The sequence below is a fragment of the Parasteatoda tepidariorum genome, chromosome 10, assembly GCF_982258835.1.
Source record: "Parasteatoda tepidariorum strain Cologne lab strain chromosome 10, Ptep-v5.0, whole genome shotgun sequence".
Lineage (NCBI taxonomy): Eukaryota > Metazoa > Arthropoda > Arachnida > Araneae > Theridiidae > Parasteatoda > Parasteatoda tepidariorum.
In genome coordinates this window covers 71,002,896-71,025,078 of record NC_141764.1, presented here as the reverse complement: position 1 = coordinate 71,025,078, position 22,183 = coordinate 71,002,896, and the positions used below count along the sequence as shown (strand labels likewise).

Sequence of the window (22,183 nt, the reverse complement as noted above, 5' to 3'; positions counted from 1 at the left end):
TTCTACGTACAAAAAGAAAGAAAAATACATACAGAAAAAAAAATTACACGTTGAGAAAAAAGTTTCAGGTAATTTCTTTCTCCAGCAATAATTACATGACTGCAAAACAAAGGTTATAGATTTTTTTTTAAATGTTATTTTTAATGGCAAATATGAGTATAACTATTAGATGTGTACTTATTTTAACATAAATATAAAAAAAAATTTAATCAGCTGATTTGAAATGTATTTTAATCAAAATGTGGAATGTCACACTTGTTACTACCCCATGCCTTTTCTACAAGCATTTATGGACTGTTCCTTTAAGATTTTACAGAAAGAAAAAAAAAGTGGAAATTTCTTCTCTTGTAAAAGTAGCAAAGTAAAATTTTGTTTGGTCTATTAAGGTAGGCTGATGTGGGGTTAGTTTAATTCTGAAAGATTAAATTATTATTAATTCTAGAAATTTTTTTTAAAATAAAAGTTTAAAAACAACAGAACACTGATCCAATACATTTTATAACTTATAATATACAGAAGAAAAGTAAAGCATTAGGTAGAATGCTAAATCAAAAATGAGCGATAAAAATAAACATTATGGTACAAAAGTACAGTGTAAAATACATATTCTTATTGTTAGAATTGATAAAATATTTCCTATTTACAAATTCTATACGATGTATTTATAAAGATTCATATAAACAGGTGCTCACATAAATAAGCTAAACATTTAAATACACAACTAATAAATTTTCAACACTGAGTAAGAAATGTATTTACAACTAAAATGTCAAAATATCACATGCTATATAAGAACAAAAGCTTTGCAGCCAAGTTAGAAATTGCGGCAGTCATTTATAGTACTAGTAGTATTATCACTAATATACATGCCATATGACAATTCATTAACTAAAAAATGACAATGATTGATAAAAAGATAATGACCCTTAGGAGTCATTATATTTTTTCAAAGCACCCATTTAAATAATAATGCTGTTATTCTTAATGTTATAAAGCACTAAAAGAAAAATACATATTCAGCCTATAAAAAGTTAGTAAAAAATAATTAGCACCTTAATTTACATGGAAGTATGCATTAATTGCACATTTATCAGTCTTTTTTTTATTAATACAATTCATATAAACTTTTTTAAGGAAATGCATTTATTAATTGAACATTAGTCTTATAATAACAGAATATGTTTTGATTTTAAATGATAAATATAATGAATTATATTTAAATTTGCATTGAAAAACTCTAAGCAGTTCATTCTAAATGTTCAGTTTTTTATTATATAAAATGTTTTAATAAGCAAATATATCTAGTAATTGCACATTTATCAGTTCATTTACATAAACAAACCCTGTTTTGATTTTAAAGGTGAATGTTATGAATTACACTTAAACTAGCTTTAAAAATTTTAATAAGTCAGAGGATTTAATTCCTCACTGGGACGACAGCTCCAGATGGGCCCTGGCCATTCGCAGAAGTTTAATTGCAGCAGATCTGAGAATGAAATCTACATTTATCAAAAAGAAAAAAAGAAACCTGCTGAGGGGGACCTACAGTTTGTCTAAAATAAGTCGTCTGAACCTGTCATTCGTCTGAACCTGTGGCAGTGACTATGGTAACAAGGTATAACTATTTCAAGTAGGGGTGCTGTTTTGGCGTGGTTTCGGCTCGGGTCAGCGAGAGAAAGGGAATCTCTCTCTTCAGTCTATTGCGTTAATCCTAGAGTGTAGCTACCCTCCCTAAAATGTGCCATTCTTGTTTCCATAGCACCAGATGGCCTCAGACTTTGTGGCTTAGCTTAGACAACTATATCTTAATCAAATTTATGTAGAAAAGCGTTTTTTGTTTGAGGCAAATAATCCTAAGGATATTAGTATAAAATATAAATTTTTTCATCAAATGTAAAGAAAAATTACCTTATGTAAATAATTTAAGCAGCCAATTTTTGAGAGCCGTTTTATGCTTACAATTGTTCTTCATTATATCCTAAAACTAAATTTTTTTTTAAAAAAAAGGGAAAATAAATTATTATTATTCTGTTTCCTATGGGAATTCACTAGAAATGTCTAACATTAGTATTCATTATTTAAAAATTTCCCGAACTAAAGAAAATAATCATGAAGCATTACCTTCTGAAGCAAAAGCATTTATAATTTTCTCAAAAATTCATAGAAATATTATCTCTAAATGGAAGATCATTGATTACAGTTATAAATGAATTATATCAAAACTATGCAAGATTTATACAATAAGAGTTATAATGCAGTTAACTTTTTTCTAACTGAGTTCAAAACCATTGACCCATTTTTTTTGTCATTAAATAAAAAATTTTATAATTAGAGATGAAGACACGAGCATTAATTATTTTTATTTTTAAATATGAGAATTCCACAAATCTTGGAAAAATACAGTAAACAATTTTAAAATTGTAATTAACTTTTTTCAGATTTTATTAATAAAAAGTCATTTTAATTTTAGCATACTTTTAATGAAACTAACCGTCAGACACACCTATGTTTAATGTTCTTAAATAGTTTTTAAAAATTGCAATAATGAAAGTTTTTTCTAATAAATGAAAGAAATAATGCAATAATGAAAGAAATAATGCATGTTTTCAAAGAATTAACATTTAAAATTGGTTGCAGTTTTTGTTGTGCAAACATATCTTTTATTTAATATATTAAATGAAGTAGTCAGAAAAATATAAATAATTTTTGCTACATAAAACAATATTAATATATAAGTTTTTCAACTAAATATTGCAAATTGAACTAAATTGTGATACTTCTAAAACCCCGATTTTTCGAAACAAATTTTGATGCAAAGTGTGTTTGAAATGTTCAGTGAATGGTCCCACAGTTGACTTACTGTACTGGTTAGAATGTTGCTTGTACACTTAGCATCCTAATCATAACAGTTAAGAGAAAGTAAAGTGCATGTGGCTTAACTAGAAGAGACACCTATTCTCAGACATAGCCTTTGAGGGATGCAAAATTCTTGTTACATAAATACAAATAAATTCCAAAATAAAATGCATCTAAATTTATTTCAATGTCAGTACCCGTATGATACATTGCACTATGTTTAGTGAAGGAATTGTTCAATAATATTTATTTAATATTTGTCATAAATGCGTGGCAAATTAAAATCATTTTTTAACATTTTCTCTCAGAATTACTACTTAAAGATTTTCACAAAATTATTTTGTAAAAAAATGTCACTCAGGAATGACAAGTCATGTGTTTACAACATGTCACGTGCTTGGTATCACTTTTAGTCACGTGTTTCGTATAAAATTAGTTCACAGGTTTGCTAGAGATCAAATAACATTATTTTTTTTTAAAAATTGCTTAAAATAATTTAAAACAGAAATCTACATTTATAGAGGAAGCTTAATTAATGAAGTTTAAATTTTACTTCTTTGACGTTAGTTCAGTCTTATATTTTACTATAAAATAATTTTAAAGCATATTTATTGTATGCATAGTTCCTTCCATGCTTATGATTTTTTTCTGTTATTCAAATCAAAGTATTGTTCTCCTAATTACTTCAGATCATAATTTGAGGGGGTGCAAAAACTGCATTAGTTCTCAGGTGCTGTAAACCCTAGCTACAAATTTTACCCAGTTAGTGCGAAAAGTAGTGTTTGTGAAATATAACAATGTCAAATTAGAAAAACCAACAACAGAAACATGAATCAATATAGGGAGTGTATAATGGGTAAATATTGAGTAAAAAGTGTTTTTTTTTTGTGTGTGGTTATAAACACTAGAGAAGAAAATAAGGACGATGTTTCTTGACGTTGCAACAGCGCTCGAGCTAAAAGGAATGAACCTGTATTACTGATTCCAAATATGTATTTTAGTTACTGGTAATTACTTTAAATGCCAATTGTTTGATTCTCTTGTTTCATGACACCGATTCACTAAGCTTTTCAAACACACCTTATACACAAAGGAAATAGATTTAAAAAAGGATTAAGATTAATTATTATAACTTACATAGAATTACTTTAGGTTTATGAGTCATTTAGTTTCAAAATCAATTCAAAAGAGTTAATTTATAATGTTAAGAAATTCACTTAAACATATTATTAATTGGCTCTTGAGTTTTTTTTAATGATTTTCGAAGCTATAAAAATAATTGTAACTCTTCGCATCACAGAAAAAATTTGGATCAAAATATTAGCCCAGAAGGGCCATTGAATAAAAATGTCTAAATTGAAGCGATTCCCTTTATGTTTACATTTTTCAGAGTTAAGAGCAGTAGATAAGAAACCTTGCTGTTTATAAAATTAAAACTACTACATTTTTGGTTGTAGAATGCTTGGCAAAATTAAGTGGTTGCGCTCTTAAACCACTGTGAAACAAGGGGTTAAGAAAAAAAAACTTTGTTATTTGCTCATAGGAGAAACTTACTAGGAAGCAATTTTCTAACATTTTTTTCATGAATCAAAGTTAGTTTTGTGACCATGCCTCATACGACATTGCATGAAATATTTAAAAAAGACAATCGAAAATGGATTGCATTCTTGTAATTTATATTGTTTAAATGAAAATATATCATAAGGATTTCCTAGAGTATTAATCAAAATATATAACAACGTAAAATGATGATTCAGATAAAGGCATGTTTAAATGCAGCTTTTTTTTGTTATGAAAATAATGTTTATAAAGTTTTTATGCTATGCTAGTTTCTTCTAAATAGTAAATACAGTCGTAAAGTTGCTGAAGCATGAATGATAAGCTAATTATAAAAATAAAATAAAACTTTTAAATTTGACATAGATAAAACTTTAAAACTATAACTCAATGAAATATACAATTAAATTTAATACATAAAAGACTTAACTATTAGTCTATAAAATATACAATCTCATTAAGTAAATGCTTTAATACTGGATACATTATAAAGACAGTTGGGTGAATTTTAAATGCTTGCTTCTTGAAATGAAAATTATGATTCTGAATGAGAATTTAAATTTAATATTTTAATTAATGCATAATAATGATTACTTTTCAAAATTTTATTTCAAATGCACTTAAAGAAATCAATTCTAAATTTTATGAGTAGTTGGTAGATTATGATTAGTAAAAGCCATACTTCTTTTTACTCAAACAAACTATAGTCCCTAATCATAGATATTATCCCCAACAGTCTTTATTCAAAAATATCTTGTTACAATTTAAAAATCTAAATAAAAATAAACCAGAATTAGGTATATCTGTAAAAGGTTGAAATGCCTTTACTGGTTGAAATTTCAAACCAGTGATTTAACTAAACACAATTTTATTTACCCTAAAAAATTATAGTAATAAGTTGCTACTTCCTTTATATATCTATATATATTCTGTCTTTATTAAAATTTCGGTTGTTATGTATCCAAGGTCTAAATACAGAAGCAGTTTTTGTCTACATTAATGCTTAGTCTTTAAAAAATTAATTACAGTACAGAACCCATTATCAAGAAATCGGAAAACCAAAAAAACCGGAACGAAATTCGGTAAATTTTCCCGCCATTTAAAAAAATTTTTTTTTTTTTCCTCGTAAGATTTTAGGATTTTTCTTTCTTTTTTGAAAGATGTTTACCTTACCATCATTTTGGAAATAATCATTAGTGTCTTATTTCATCTTTTTTTCAAGATTATTTACAAATAATATTTTCCATTGTAAGGTAATATAATTTAGTTAGTAAATTTCCCTGGAAAGCTAACATTTTATTATAAATAATGTAATTTTACATTTGACCATTAAAAATGTTCATTTCTAACTTTTAATAGATGAGATAAAAAAGCTTTAAAAACAATGTGAGAAAAAGTATCGTACTGTCTAAGATTTTTGGAGCTCTCTTTTAAAGGCTCTTTTTTATGTGTTATAAAGTATAGATTATATTTTTGGAATTTTTTAGTATTTGATTATTTTTTTATATGAAATTGTTTTTAATATTTTTCTGTTCCCTTTTGAAACCTTTAGTATCTCTTGTTACCTTGTTTTTCAATTATGTTAGTTCCGTCATCCCATTTTAATTTTTATTTCAAATTGGAAATAGTATTTTAGAATGTAATTTCTGCTAACAAGTGATTTTTTTTATTTCTATTTTAGGGGCATATTTTTATATTGTAAGGATATTTTTTTAAAAAATATTTTAAGAACATTTTTTAAGTCCTCAAAATCTAGGTCATAATGATAATTTGTACATCAAAGCAAAGTTTTGAAATCTAAAGACGCAAAAAATAAAAATTAAGACTAAAATACTCTCATAAAAAAAAGGTTGAGAATTTTTTGAAATATAATGGAAAGAAAGAAATTAAGACTAAAATACTCTCATAAAAAAAAGGTTGAGAATTTTTTGAAATATAATGGAAAGAAAGAAATTAAGACTAAAATACTCTCATAAAAAAAAGGTTGAGAATTTTTTGAAATATAATGGAAAGAAAGAAATTAAGAATGTAGGAGAAAAAAACTTTTTGTACTGCATCTGGTATTTATACAATAATAATACATTAGAGTGCTAATAATAATAATATGAATTATCCCATACATATATTATGAGGTTAAAGTTAGATATATTTCTATTTCAACCTTCTTCAGACATACCCTTATATAAAGTTAAATAAAAAATAACAATGTAAAAAACAAATGACCTTTTTAAAAATCATGAAATATGAAAAAAAATCTACAGTTAAAAGTGGCGCATCATAGTGTTATACCCGTAGAATAAAAATATAAATATGTATATATTACACTAAAGACAGAATTATCTTACAAATTGCACTAAAAGATTGCATTAATGAAGGATATTAACATAGAGAAAGATGGATTTCTATCTACAATGACACATAGCCCTTCACTCATGCCTTCACCAAAACAAAGGCACTTTTTTTCTTTTTTGGCTTGTAGTCTAAGTAATCACGCATTGCTTGAACTAGGAGAACCACTTATGTAGTTAAAGACATCTAGAGAAGTACGTTTTAAGGATAGTACATCTCTTTCTTGATAGTACAGCTGTAAAAAAGGAATCATCATTTAAAGAGTATTACTTGAACAAGTTAAAACTCTCCCAAAACTGATTAACAATTTGAAAATGAAAGGAGATATAAATGTAGAGTTTGCTGAATTCTGCCTCAGGAAACATATATGATAATCTAAGTTTCAAATTTAGTTACAAAGTTCATCAACAGATGGTGCTGCTAACAGAGTATTAGCAGCAACAATAATGTGAAACATTCTGAGGGCAAAATCAACAGATATTTATTTAAATATTTCAGTTGGGACAGTCTGAAATGCAACAGAAAACTTTGTTTAAATATGTTTGAAACTTGGAGATAATAAAAACTTGTTTCTTAAGCAGAATGCAGCAAACCATACATTTCTGCCTTTTTAAATTTTTCTTTGAGTTAATTTTTCAAACTGTTGGTTATTTGAGATAACAGATATCACTCACCACTAAAATAATAAAGTTAAAAATTTATAGCTTTCAAAAATGTTTTGAATGACAGAAAATATTGCATATTCATTCATAGATCTTTCAACTACTTTATTTATAAGTAAAGCATCTAATACTCATGGTAGTGCTTCACGCTCTCGAGTCACAGGTCCTGGGTTCAATCCTCAAGTCGGGCAAGATTTACTCAGCCTTTCATCCCTTCAGTGGGTTGATAATATGAGTACCAAGTATGCTTGGGGATTAAACACTGGGAGATCTGCGTTTGACTGACCACCAAACCGGAACATCTGCTCCTGCACTCCAGAGCCCAAGGTCAGGAAAACTGAGAAGGCCTTGGTCCTCTATGGGCTGTCGTGCCACTGAATTTATTTTAGTTATAGATAGTGTTTTGTGTTTATTGAAATTAGTTTTACATGATAACGTGAATGCACAAGTTTTCAATTCATTAAATTTTTACATAGAAAATAATATACACGGGGACACATAGTTTAGTATGACCCCCCTCACCAGATTTTTTTAATTAAATTTTTTCAGTATTTAGACATCCCTATTCCTATCTTTTTTCGCCGTTTATGTAATTCAGTTCAAAAATTGCTTCTTTCAAAACCTTATATTGAACCTAGACTTTTCAAAAGAATTAAATAAATATAAATACTAAAAATTTTTGTTTACATAAGTGGTTGAAATATTTAGTACTTTTTGAAGCTTTACCAAACACAACAAGATAGAATGCACTAAGATTAGGTAAATGCTGTTAGATTTTGACCTCTTGAAATCATAATGAAATCAGCTTTTTCGTCTTAAAAATTAAATATTCATTGTTAAATGAACAATCTCGAAATTATCCGGTATAAATATATTTTTTAAAAACGATTTATCCATATTTCAAAACTTACACATTTTATTTATTATTTTTTTTAACTCGTCAGTAAATTTATTAAAGAAAATTGAGCTGGCTCTGAAACCAAAGGATTCAATACAATGTAATCACAGGAGCACATTTACTATATGAACCATCCTTTAAACGTCAGTGATAAAACAAATTTATAAAAAACTCCACTTAATTATTACATACTAGTTAAAAGAAATATAAACTCACTTTTTCATGTAGCATTCCAGACAATGAATCCACAAACTCCTCAAAATTTTTCTTTAAAGAAATTTGATATTCATATTGATCTGAGCAAATTAACCTTCCATTCAGTTCTAATGCTTCTTTAGATATTTTTATAAATTTCCTGAAATCAAATACATAGTACGATTAAATTTGTTTCAAATACGTGTTTTAACAAATAAAGAGCTTAAAATAAAATAATTTAGATTGTTCAGAAGAGAATATTTAGTGAAAAACAACACAATATTCATGTAGGAAGGAAGTAAATTTGATGTATTGTAGCATTATCCAGAAAAAATTCTGAAAGTTTCAGAGTAACTAACTGGAAACAATACTGAAAAACATTTTGGTGCAAAAATGTCAGAATAGAGTGGTTGCCATAAAGTATTCTAATATGAAATAAATCAAGCTAGAAAAAAAAAACTATTTTTAAAAGAAAAACATGCACCTACTTTAACCAGGCAATCTCAAAAAATACAAATTTATAATTTACATTACAATTCAAATGTATTTTACAAGAATAAATATGAATCAATAATTAAATTTACTTTCAAACAGATAGCTTTACAAAACCAATTTCGTCAGTTATTAATTTATATATATAGTTTCCTGAAACTATAAATATTGTTAACTCATATGAATGAAAGCATAAGTTACATCAGCCAGAAAAACTATGCAAGAGGAAGAACTATGATTAACTAAGAATAATTGATGAACAAATAAGCATACTTTATAATTAGAAAACATTTTCTACAATTTGAAGAATTTCATAGCACACTAGTTTTAATACTCAAAGCTATGAACTAAACTGAATCAAAAGTGTAGAAAATGCTTTTAATTATATTTTTTAATTTATCGCTTTTAATTTATCTCAAAACCCATTAGCTCAATTGTCTGTCAATATATTAAAATATGTATAATTTAAATACAAATCACTAATAAACAGAACTGTTTTTGAAAATTTAAGCAGAGCGCCAAAAAATAAATAAAATCATATAAATATTTATTCTGAAAACAAATCTAAACATTTCAGCAGTGCTAAGTTTAAATTAGCATATATATTATAATGTTAAAAGAAAAAGAAATCATTAATGCACTCATTGAAGTGTAAATAGTTCTAGCAGTTTTTACGATAAATTTTCCACGATTAAAATCATTTTGCAATGAAACACAGAAGAAATTTGAGGGACCTTAATGAAATAGGTATAACTATAAAGAATTAATGGATGTACACATAAATAATTTATAATTAAAAAAAATTAAAAAAGATCTTAATTATTACCTATACACTTCTTTCAGGGACATTATTTTATCAGTAGGATATTTTTCAGGCTTTTTACCTTCCAAAAAGGCATTTGCATAAGCTAGAGGACCTGCATTAACCTAAATTAAAAAATACAAATATAATAAAAACAATAAATATTATTATAAATACATTTTACACCTTTAACTACAACTGAGCGATATCAAATTATTTGAATATAGCTTGCTTAGTTTGAATCACGAATACAGCAGCAAGTAATGCATATTACATTTACATAAATGCATATACATTTGATTTAGGAACACAAAAAGCATAAATTAATATCTACAGCATTCATTCAAGTCAGGGGGAATTATAAAAATGAGCACTTATTATATTTTTGGGGTATTACTTCTTATGTAAAGCAAATATTATGATTATTAAGAAAACTTTAAATCCCTTTTCAACATAAACTGCTCAGTTTTCTGCATGTAGGAAAAAATTAACCTATGAAAAATGAATTCATTTGTGATTCTTGATATTGATTATTATTGCTAATATTTCTGATTATTTTGAGAACAAGTATTGATGTGCAAAAATGCCTGACTGAAAAGGATTGTTGCACATGGATTGAAATGATTTGAGAGAAAAATTTTAGGGGATATGGGAATAGGGCATGGCAGATAAGTGAAATATACACAAATGCTTAAACACTATTCGCGCAAAATTTATAACCATCGCAGAAACTTTTTTAATATTAATCATCATTATACAATGTAGTTTCTGATTATTACGATATACCAAACTGCAGAATAGGCTCATAAATATACATCATATAATAAAAAATATTCAATATATTTATAATGAATGGACAAATTTCTATATTTTAGCATGCAAACAAGTTCAGAAACATTGGATACAATAACAGAAATTTGATCAGCCAATAATTAGTATATCTTTTAAAAAACTGTAATATTTAAAGAAAAATGTGCTGGTATGTATAAAAATCAATATGGAGTTCCATAAAAATTAAAACACCTATAAAATAGATTTGTGACTTTTCCAACAAATTTCGTCAAAACTAGGTAGCAGTGAAAATTGTTGAAACTAGTTGCAAGAGTCAATAAATTGATGCAGAAAGTCTTTTAATTGAGATTTTGTGTTCATGAAAAAAATTTTCATTTTATCCAAGTCTGGGGAAAAGAAAGAAATATTCCTGGAACAAAAATGGTAGGTTGAAAGTGAATATCATTTAGACCCTTTTATTAAAAATACTGCTCCATTAGAGTTATTTATCTTTGTTTAATTTGACTATTCCATCAAATTATTCCTCTAAAAATTAACTTGTTTTTACTTGTTTTACAACCACTAGACTTAAAATTATTGAAGAAAAAAAATTTAATTTGATGTAAAATTTAAACATAGAGACTATAAGAAGTTCTAGAAGTATAAAAATAGTCTAAATTAATTAATATTTTGAAATACTTATGCTCAAGATAAAAAAAAAATCCATCGTATTTTATTTAGCCCACTAAAAATGTCAAAGTCAGAAAAATTTTTTAATTTCAAAAAAAAGTTAATAAATAAATAAAAAAAATTAAGGCAACATTTTCACATTTAGAATAACAGGAATTTTCTTGGAATTAATGATAGTCTGAATTAACTAATATTTAAAATTATTCATGTTAGAAGTAAATAGAGTTCAGTGTATTTTGTTCTCTAGATTTGGAAATATATATCTCTTAATTATTACATTTCTAGGAGGTAAAAAAAGAAACACTGATAAAATATCAAACTGAGTCCAAGAGCAGGTCATCTCCTTAAGAAATGCAATTTTAAGAAATTAAGGATTACCTTTTGCAAAATGCAAACATGTTTCATTAATAGTAATTGATGTCGAAAAAGTACCTGCACACTGATGCTTCCTTGCAATTTCAGCTGAAGTTTTTTCAAATCTGTGGGTTGTAATCGAACCACTTCTTCCAACTCACAAATGCGAGATTGCATTTCGTCAATAGCAACTTCAATTGGACTTAGTACCTGGACACTTTTTGAAAACACAGGAATTCGCTTTTTCACATAGGGAAAGGAGTACAAGGCTAGCAAAAATAAAGTTAAAGATAATATTACTAAAATTCCATAGAAATCAAACTTAGAAATATGAAAAAAATTTTCTTCTGAAAATCAAAGCATGCATAAGATTAAGGATTAATAAAAAGCTTCTAAAAAATTTAAACAATACATTTAGAACTGAAATTTTCCATATTTTCATTATTGTAAAAAATGTGAATCATCACATATATGTGTAGGAAATACATTTACATATATGTATGTTTTATTATAAAAATTGTATATAATAAAAATTGTAAATAATAAAATTTGTATTATTTATTAAACATTTTTAATTTTTTATCACATTAACACAAAAATTTAAAACTTTATTATCCATGGGAGTTTTTACATATAACTTTTAACTGTTATATTAATCAAAATGCTCAATTAACATCTACATGTTGATTTAACTTTCTTGGTAAAATATTTATACTATTGAAATTAAATTGAATATCTTGAAAAAATAAATGGAATATTTTTAAAAGTATAAAAGGAATTTAAATTGAATATCTTGAAAAAATATATGGAATATCTTTAAATCTATAAAATAAATTTAGTTTGAAAAATTATAATGGATATATAATATATTATATTAAGTAGCTTTCAATCTAAATTAATGTTTCAGGATAAGATAAAAATAGATTTTTCTGATCAACTAAATACCATGACTAATGTAAGAGCATTCTAATTGTACAAAAATATGAAACAATTAACAACAAAAAATCCAAATATCATATGATGCTGGCACCAGCACAATAGTACCAGTAAATTATTTTTAATATTCATTTTAATAGAATATTAATTACTTTATTCCATTATTCTCTACTAATATTACATTTTTCACTGTGTTACGAATAATAGCAATTATGAAATTTAATTTTTTTTTCATGCTTAAACAATTTTTATGTTCAAATTCTTGTTCTAAATATATATTTTTTTAATGTTTATGTTTAAACACTTTCACAAAAAGAAGATATATATATATATATATATATATATATATATATATATATATATATATATATACGTTTTGCAAATTTTATTTCTTTTTTACTTTTTATTAAAACAGATTTAAAAAAAAGTGTAAATCTATCTTAAACTAACTTAATGAAAATAATTCATATTCTATAGTTACACCAATTTACAGTTGCAACAATCGAAGCAAATCATTAAATATACTTTATACATAAATGTGTGCAATATATTCAATAATTTTATTGTGAATACGATACTATACATTCAAAAAATTTTTGGTGAACACTGTAATATGAAGCCGAATTAGCTCCTTTTAGCTGAATATATACTTAAGCTGAGAGGGCAAAGATGTCAATTTCATGAACAGGGGTTCCACCCCTAGTGTCCTGTCTATTGCTTGATTTCCATTGTTTTACTTTATTCATATACTATGTTTACAATGTTCGAAAGGACAGTTTTATTTTTAAAATTTCTCAAAAAATCTCTGTTCTTAAAGTTTTAAAAGCCGGTTTTATTCATAATGTTTTAAAGAAATATTTTACTTTTAAAATTTTTTAAGTATAAAATATCTTAGTAACCCATTGAGTATATAGTTTTTAATTATATTTGATAAATTGTTTTTTTTTAATGGCGGGCAAATGGGATGTATTTTCCCATTGGCCAGGAGTGCCAGAACTGCTACTCTCTTCTCGTTACCCAGTGGGCACCTGTGGCGAAGCCACTGCGGTGGAGCAGCATCGCCCACGTCACACAACCACAAACCCGCTTATAGGGCGGGACACATTCACACGAAGGAGAAAGGACATAGAACACAGAGAGAAAGAATCATCCATGCCCTGAGCGGGATTCGAACCCACAACCATCTGCTCTGCGGTCAGGCACGCCAACCACTCGGCCACCTGGTCGGCTTTGATACAAAATAAAATTTAAATAAAACTTATTCACTGCAAAATATGTTAACTGAAAAATAAGCATATATTAAAATAATTATAGTGAGTATTAACAGACTAATTAACAAGTTTAGTATTCAATACTTAATGTTGCAAAGTATATTAATTAAAAATAAATTAAAGTTCATAATAGTGAGAATCAACATACTAGTAAGAATAGTTCTTCTTTTGCATTGCTCTTCGGGCAATCCTCGAACTTTATTACTGTCCACAGTGAAAGGTGTTTCAAACATAAATCTTCTTAAATTGTTATTTCTCTCAAATTCTGTGGGCCTTAACCTTAATTCTTCCTCATCAAAATAAGGAATTACATGGGTAACTTGAATGTAGGCATATTTTGATTCTAAGTCAGTGGGATTGACCTAGAAATGAAAATAAAAATTAGAAATAATCATTCCTATTTCATCATGAAAAAATTCAAATTTTGATTCTAACTCAGTATAATTAACCTAGATATAAAAATTAGAAATAATCACTTCTATTTCATTAAGTTAATAATTGTTTAGATACAGTTTTTACCAGTTTTAGCCAACCTTATCAAATAAACAGACTATTAAATGATATAAGGAATATGTTGGTTTAGTAAATTTTTTTTTCTTTTACCATTTTGTCCTAAATTTACAATTTCAGTCGATTATTACAAGAAATGTAAAACATTTAAATGCATATCAAAATGTAGCAGTTTTTAACTACTTAGAATATAAGAAATAAAAGACAAAAGTGAGGTTAGCAACAACAGTGTATAAAAAAAGAAGATAAACCAAGTTATAAGTAATTGTACTGTCAATTGGGCAGAAATAAGTAGCTGTTAAAATATTTTTCATAAAATTTACCTTATTTGAGTCCATAATCATACGAACAGTATCTTTTCCGAATTTTTCACAGAAGAGGTGGTAGAGTCGTTCAGAAATTTCAGATAATGATGTTACCTTCGGCTCTTTGTAAATATACTCTTTACCCGAGTCCTCTACGAAGTATGACTGCAAAAATAGTAATGAAAAATAAATAAAAAATTTTGTTGCACAGAAAATAAAATATTTACAACAAAGGCTAAGCTAAAATATTTAAGCTGAACTAGTATTTAATTGTTGAAATGAGCAGTATTAATTCTTTAACAGTGAAGGAGAAACAAATATAAAAAACAAAGTTTTCCAAGCAAAAAATTTTGGAAGTCAACAAGAATTCAATACAGAGCTAAAATAAATATCGATAAAACTCAACTATCAGAGCAATTTTGTTAGATGGCTCTGAAACCTGGTGCCTTAGAAAAACAGACATCCAAAAACTTGAGGTTTTTCAAACCATCTCAGAAAAATGTTAAAAATTTTTTTGATCTGTCAAAATTAGAAACAAAACAATATTAGAAAAAGCAAACCAAACTACAATAGAAGATGAAATAAGAGAAGGTGGAAATGGACAGGACATTTATTGAGAATGCCATGATAAAAATTAATGCATGTCTTTCTTTCTTGAGCCCCTGATGGAGAAAAAAAGGGGACAAAGGCAGATTTTAAAAGCACAAAACTTAAAAGAAGTCAGATTACAAGCCAAAGACCATGGAGCATGGAGAAAAAGGCTGGGTGCTTTACGTGCTAAATGGCTCTAACAGTCTAAGTAAGTATTTCAGTTGTACTAAGGGAAAATACTAAGTTGTATATGATGTTAAAAGAAAGTAAAATTCTTTGGACCAACATAACTACAACTAGCTTGTAATGAAATTAATTTACAATATGATCAGCATATTAGAATAATGAATATGAAAATTTGTGTTTACTACGACAATAAGAGTAAACTAGATTGAGCTTATTAATTTTCCTGCAACTGGAATATTAATGATGGAATTATTTATAAGAGTGAAATAACATTATTCAGAGTAGCTATTTATAAGTAATTTTTTGATTATAAAAATATAATTGAGATTTTTAAAAAATTCCTTTTTTAAACTGAAATTAAAAAAAAAAAAATCTTATACTCACAGGCCCAAAGAAAGCAACTCTGTAATATTTTCCCAAAAGCCTACGTCCAGTCCTATTAACTTCAACTATTTTTGAATATGCATTGTGAAGTGTTTTATAACAGGATAAAAGAGCCTATAAAACATTAACAATAAAAAACTATTTCTAACAACACAAATAAAGATGCATATAAAATTTCGAAAAGCAAATACCTCATAATTTCTTTGTTCTTCATAAATGGGCACAATTAGTTTATACACTTCAGGCATAATTTCATACCTTTCTGCTTGCTCCAGCATTTTAACACAGATCTCCAAGCTTTTCAATAGGGATTCCTTATCAATTAAAATTGTATTAGTAACAAAAACTAAGTAAAATAAAAAATAATGAGAGTAGAAAAACAAAAACATAATAAAACCCGGAATTAAAACATTAAACATAATTAATTTTATTAATTTTTTAAGAAAATATCAATTAACAAATATACCAAAATATATATATATAAAATAGCCCTATAAATGTTCTCCAACGATCCTAGAAAAAAATAGTTAAAATAATTTGCTGCTCAATACCCTTCATAAAAGAAAGTTTTTCAATATAAAGCTATAAATATATTTTTAAAAAAATTCAACTTTAGGAAAATTATTAATAAGAAAAACACTTTGAAACACTAATTTTAAAAATTTACCAGAAAATATCTCAGACATCAATGAAAATACAAATAAAAAATAATGAGAGTAGAAAACAAAAAAATGAAGCCCAGAATTAAAATATTAAATATAATTAACTGTATTAATTTTTTAAGAAAATATCAATTATCAAATATACTAAAAAAAAATTATAAAATAGTTTTATAAATGTTATAATGTAGTGTTCTGCATCGATCCCAGAAAAAAATATTAAAAATATTTTTCTGTTCAATATTCCTCATAGAAAAAAAAACTGGTTCAAAAAATGTAAATGATACTCAGTTTTTCCAATGAAAAATATTAACTAGTAAAGCACTTGAAGAAATTCATTTTAAATATTTACCACAAAATATCCCAGACATCAATGATTTCATTTGACTGTTAATAACACACTACACAAATGGATTATCGGCTACAATAATCTGAAATAATCCATAGAAGTGGGAAGACAATGCTGAAACATGTACACACTATCCAACCACAATTTAGATTTGGGTAAAAAAGGTGGTTGTAATTACCTGCCCTTACATTGTTTCCGAAATGCCTAAACATGTGCGGTCCTATCCAGCTCTGAAACCACTGCAGGTATTATATTAGAGACAACTGTCGGAATTAGTGAGTGACATTTTAAAAAGGTAGTAGAGTGAAAATTGCAATTAACTAGTTTTTTTTATATACATCTATAATCGTCGTTGAACAGTCGACCCATGTTCAACTCCGTAACCTTTTACTTTTAACCCAATCCAGAACGCAAGGGGACTCCTGCATCAAGTATTTAGAGAAATTAGCCTTAGTGGAGAACTTTTTGATATAATTAACCCGCATTTGAGTTACACGGTGAGGAAAACCACAAAAACCTCTCATGGGAAGACATTTAACAAAATCAAAAATATTTGATAATTTTCTAGCCCTTCCTGAATAAGACAAAAATTTGAATGTTGAAAGAAAAAATGTCACAAAAATGGTCTACAATGATAAATTGACTAATATAAACAAGATTGAGGTATGTCCAAACAATTTTCCATTATTGAATAAATCAATTATTTTCCTAAACTATTTTTTGAGAGTATGTTTTTATGTATGTTGAGAGTATGTTGAGAGTAATATTTTTTTTAAATTTTAAGCATGATTTTTTTTAATTTTCAGCATTTTCATGAAAAATTTGCCTCCGAAAAGCAGTTAAGTCATGATTACATTTAAAAAATAATTTGTAATCACTACCTTTAAAAACTAGTAGAATTTGTCGCTAACTACAAAAAAATATAATTTTTCAGAAAAGAGAGAATTTCAAACAACTGAGACATAATTGGAGAAAATGAAATCTGATCATGCAGTCAACCTAAACCTAGCATTAGCTAAAGCTGTATAAGTTGATTATGCTATCAACTCTATCTAAGGTTGGCCAGTAAAAAGAATGTCTAAAAATAAATCAAAATACCTGTGAATATTGTACATCATGAGTCCCAGCGTCTTCTTTTAAATTTGATTCATCTTGCTCAATATTCGGAGATATATTTTTGAACCCGTTACATCCTTCAGGAAACATGCCTAAAAATATACACATTTCTTGTAAAAATATTTGAGGAAAAAAGAAAGAATTACATAAAAAATAAAATGCATCTTTATTTACTTACATCTTTGTTTTAAATATTCAGCTTCCATTGCGGCTATATGTAAGTAACAGTGTGCAGCCTGTTAAAAATATTAATAAAAAATCTTCTTTAAAATATTGTTAACCAATAAGAAAAATATATTTCAGAGCACAACAAAACTTATAAATGTCAATATTAACACATAAGGGAGAGACAAGATAAGTGGCCAGAATCTTCATCTTTAAAAAGGAAAATGCACCACAATATAACAGAGTACAACTGTCACCAGGTATGTTATCAGCAACATTATCAGTAACTTTGGAGCGTGGAGTTACTATTTTTAAAATCTTTTTTGTTTGATTTTCTGTAAGTGGCTCAAATCATTGATTGTAAATAAATAATAATTAGTAATATAATTATTTAAGTATAGATTCATGTTCGATTTATTTTAAAGCGATGCGTGTTGGATAAAAAAGTAAATAATGTGGAGTAGATGGTAGACCACACTTTTTGCAACATTAAGACAGACTAAACTGTCATACAGGTTTGTTGTAAAGATCAACTGAAATTTGCTATGGATTTGGTCCTAAATACCAGAAATATTATTTAAATAATGTACTGGATGTCATAAAAAAATATTGATAAATACAATTTTTCTTTTTTAAAAAAAAGGACTTTATTTTAAGTGAGAAATGTACATATATTAGTGTAAGTAAGTATACTATATATAAGTATACATATATAAGTAAGTATACTATTTTAATAGTACATTAACTATAATCCAACCTTATTAAATTTGAATTGTAAAATAATAAATTAAATTTAAAAAAAAAAAGGTAAAATGCAAGAGAAAAGCAAATTGATCATTCATAAATAATTTATGAAACAAGTTACTAAGATTTATAATGAAATAAACTTGTCAAACCTCTGAATTATCTCCATTTTTCAGATGGTTACGAGACATACTTTCAAGCCACGTTTTTCGTAATGCAGGAGTGGAAGCATAACTATTTGCTAATTGATGCTGCAAATCAACAAGCATTTCTGGATCATTTTCATGCTCTTTCATCTGCATTGTGGCCATCAAAACTGTTCTAATTCTTTTTGTTAAGTCTTTTACTTCAGAGGGGAAAACTAAAATGAAAAAAAAAAATCTGTTTTTTGCATGAAATATAAAATTAAATAGAAAAGTATAAAAAAAACACTAAAATGATTTTTTCTTTTATCAATTTATAAATTAATAATTTATTGCCGCTGTGTAGAGTTGATATTGCAAACATATGTAAAATCTGAAAATAAATTTGCTTCTAGAAAATTTTCTTTCACTTGGTTTTTATTTTCAAATGGTCCTTACTTAAAAAACAACCCTAATATAACTTACACATTCTGTTTAGTAATGATCTTAAATTAAGTAAATTCACCAAAATATAAATTAATTTTTAATGGTTTCAAGATATCAGAGCAAAACATTACCAATTAATATGAAATTATATAAATTTGATTTATTCTTATAATAAATAATAAATTTGAACTATTCTTTATTTTCCAATAATAAATTTGAATTATTCTTTAAAATTATGTTAAAATATTATGTTATAATAATAGTTATAATGTTACTGCTTAAATTAAATTTATAATCAATACAATTTTAAGTTATGTTTTGTTATAAAATTATAACTTCTAAACAGTGAACTCATTCTTAATTAAATAAAAAGTCTATCTCGATCATGTAAAAACAAATATTAAACTGTTGATACTAATTTAAATTGGGCAATATTTTGGGATAAAAAAAAGAAATATTTTTCAAATTGAATATTTAATAAGAAAAAGGATTTAGGATGAGGTTATGATTCTAACACTTTGACGGTTGATGGGCTCTCCCTGTCTTATAAACCATCAGAGCACGATCGATTGGGGAGGTCTCCCCATTTGCAATAGTTAATTAAAAAATATTTTTTACAATTTACATAAAATGAATATTTGATATTTTTCATGTAACTTAATTTTTATAAGAGCAAGTATATTTTCCAAATTATAAACAAAATTAAACTGAAAATAAAATTTTATTCAAAATATAAATGAAATTTTAATCAGGCAATAATTTAATTGCCTTACCAGGCATATATTAAACCAAACCAACATATTTACTCACACATTATCAAGGTCACAGTAAATGAACATTCACGTTGGCACACATTCACGTATAAATATATCAATTACCTGTACTTTGCATAGCCTTGTCACTGTTAGCATAATTGTTTATAACAGATAAGCTTTCCTGCAATCTAGCATTGTTCAAGCCAACAACATCTCCCAAAAGTCGAGACACAGAAACAATAAGCTGAAATATTGTAAGCTAATTAGAAGGACAATTTTTTCTTTCACTTAAATCAAATATAAATAAAAAAATTTTTAAAAATTAAAAAGCGAAAATCAAATGCAAATTTTTTTTAAAAAAGTTAAAAATCAAATGCAAATTGAATTGAAAAATGTTAAAAATCAAAAATTAAAGGCAAATTAAATTTGAAAAATTGAAAATCAAATTCAAGTAAAAACATTTACCTGTAGGTGAACTCTAGTTAATTCTTTTCTCCCAGAAAACTCAAAGTTACTTCTCATCAAAAGATACAGCAAAGCACAAGCTTCATTTCTCACTGTTTGCAATTTTGAATTACAGCATCTCAGAAGCTAACAATAAAAACATTTTGAAATTAAATCAACAGAATTATTTGATACAGTAGCAGCATGTTGATTACAACTTAAAAATGGCTTTAATTATTACTTTTTATTACGCATATGTAGTTCATAATTTTCATAAACGCATCAAAACTGTATTTGTTAAGTTTCGACGGCATAATACTTACTTCAAAACAGAGCTTCCCACATAGGATGGCATTTCCTTGGAATAAGGCAAGAGTAAACTAATAAAAAGAAATTAAGAAAGAATAATTATAAGCAAATATTAATAAATAATTACATTTATGTCATGAATACAGTACAGAAAAATGTTCGTTAGATTCAGTCCCTCTCTAAATTCAAAATCATAGTTAGTACGAAGAAAAAGAAATTAAACATAAAAATCAACTTAATGAATTTCATTGTTTAACATATTACAACTATATTTTCATCTTTATCTAAGAATTTTAAGATTTTAACTTTTTCTTTTAAGGACAAAAAATTTTCTTATTGACATTTTAAATAGAATTTATTAATGTTTATCCTTAGAATTGATTTTGATTTATAGAATATTTATAAAGCTGAGAGCTCCTTTTTGCTTGTTTTTTAATTCAGGTGCCATTATTGATATTGCCTTTATAAGACTCCATTTAAATGTTCAAGTTTACTATGACACATTTTCATAGCATTCTTTTTTTCTCAAGTGAGTCATAAAAATCAACTGAAACTTATTTTTAGAAGATAACATAAGCAATAAATTAGATTAGTGCATCGCAAAGGGATACAATGGAAAAGCAGGCAAAATTTTTAGAGCTTTTCTTTAATTTGCTTCCAAGAGCGGAATTAATTAAAATTGTCATGGATAATCCATTACAGGAAGGTATTTCCAATTCAAAATGGATACTAAGACAGATTTGCATCAATTGAAATAAATGAATTTGAATATACGTAGCCAAGAAAAGAATTGCCTGGTAGTATTTGTGTGCAATGTTATCCTCTACCAAGTTTTAAAGCTCTTGTTTTTTAATAATTTTTATTCAATAAATATTTATTTATTTAATTTAAATTGTTCACAGCATCAATGAGATGAAATAAAGCTTTGATTTGTTGTGAGACTTATTATAATTTAATTTGTGAAGTGATTAACAATCTTAAAAAAACAGCTATGGGAATGTTTTTAAGTAACTTAACTTCACACTTTATTCAGGCTCAGGATTGGCAATTGCAAGAGAGCCTATAATAGTCATATTACGAATGGCGTTTCAATTTTTTACAATTTTATTAGAAACCTATACCTTTATTATAAACTACTTGCACACATTGAAACTGGACAGAGAGAATGTGAAATTCTTTTCAAGCTCACCCAGGACAAAAGCCATTTCGCAACCCCTTTCAGATATTTTTAAAATAAAAAAGCATTTCCACAATTTGCTTTTGT

At 26.4% G+C, this 22,183-nt stretch overlaps 1 protein-coding gene across 2 annotated transcripts in view; it reads right to left on the bottom strand.

Moving 5' to 3' along the window:
• Window positions 1–5,552: 5,552 nt before the first annotated feature.
• Ziz (dedicator of cytokinesis protein Ziz) overlaps window positions 5,553–22,183 on the bottom strand; it is an 85,891-nt gene continuing 69,260 nt past the window's right edge. For both annotated transcript variants that reach the window (XM_087152670.1, XM_087152671.1), the window contains 14 exons: window positions 20,934–20,990; window positions 20,632–20,757; window positions 20,290–20,410; window positions 18,995–19,203; window positions 18,112–18,169; window positions 17,916–18,025; window positions 16,001–16,123; window positions 15,810–15,923; window positions 14,667–14,813; window positions 13,982–14,195; window positions 11,705–11,895; window positions 9,836–9,936; window positions 8,539–8,677; window positions 5,553–6,997 (listed from right to left, as the gene is read on the bottom strand). In XM_087152670.1, coding sequence (XP_087008796.1) covers window positions 6,902–6,997; window positions 8,539–8,677; window positions 9,836–9,936; window positions 11,705–11,895; window positions 13,982–14,195; window positions 14,667–14,813; window positions 15,810–15,923; window positions 16,001–16,123; window positions 17,916–18,025; window positions 18,112–18,169; window positions 18,995–19,203; window positions 20,290–20,410; window positions 20,632–20,757; window positions 20,934–20,990 — 1,806 coding nt within the window. In that variant the 3' untranslated portion in view covers window positions 5,553–6,901. The remainder of the gene's footprint in view (window positions 6,998–8,538; window positions 8,678–9,835; window positions 9,937–11,704; window positions 11,896–13,981; window positions 14,196–14,666; window positions 14,814–15,809; window positions 15,924–16,000; window positions 16,124–17,915; window positions 18,026–18,111; window positions 18,170–18,994; window positions 19,204–20,289; window positions 20,411–20,631; window positions 20,758–20,933; window positions 20,991–22,183) is intronic.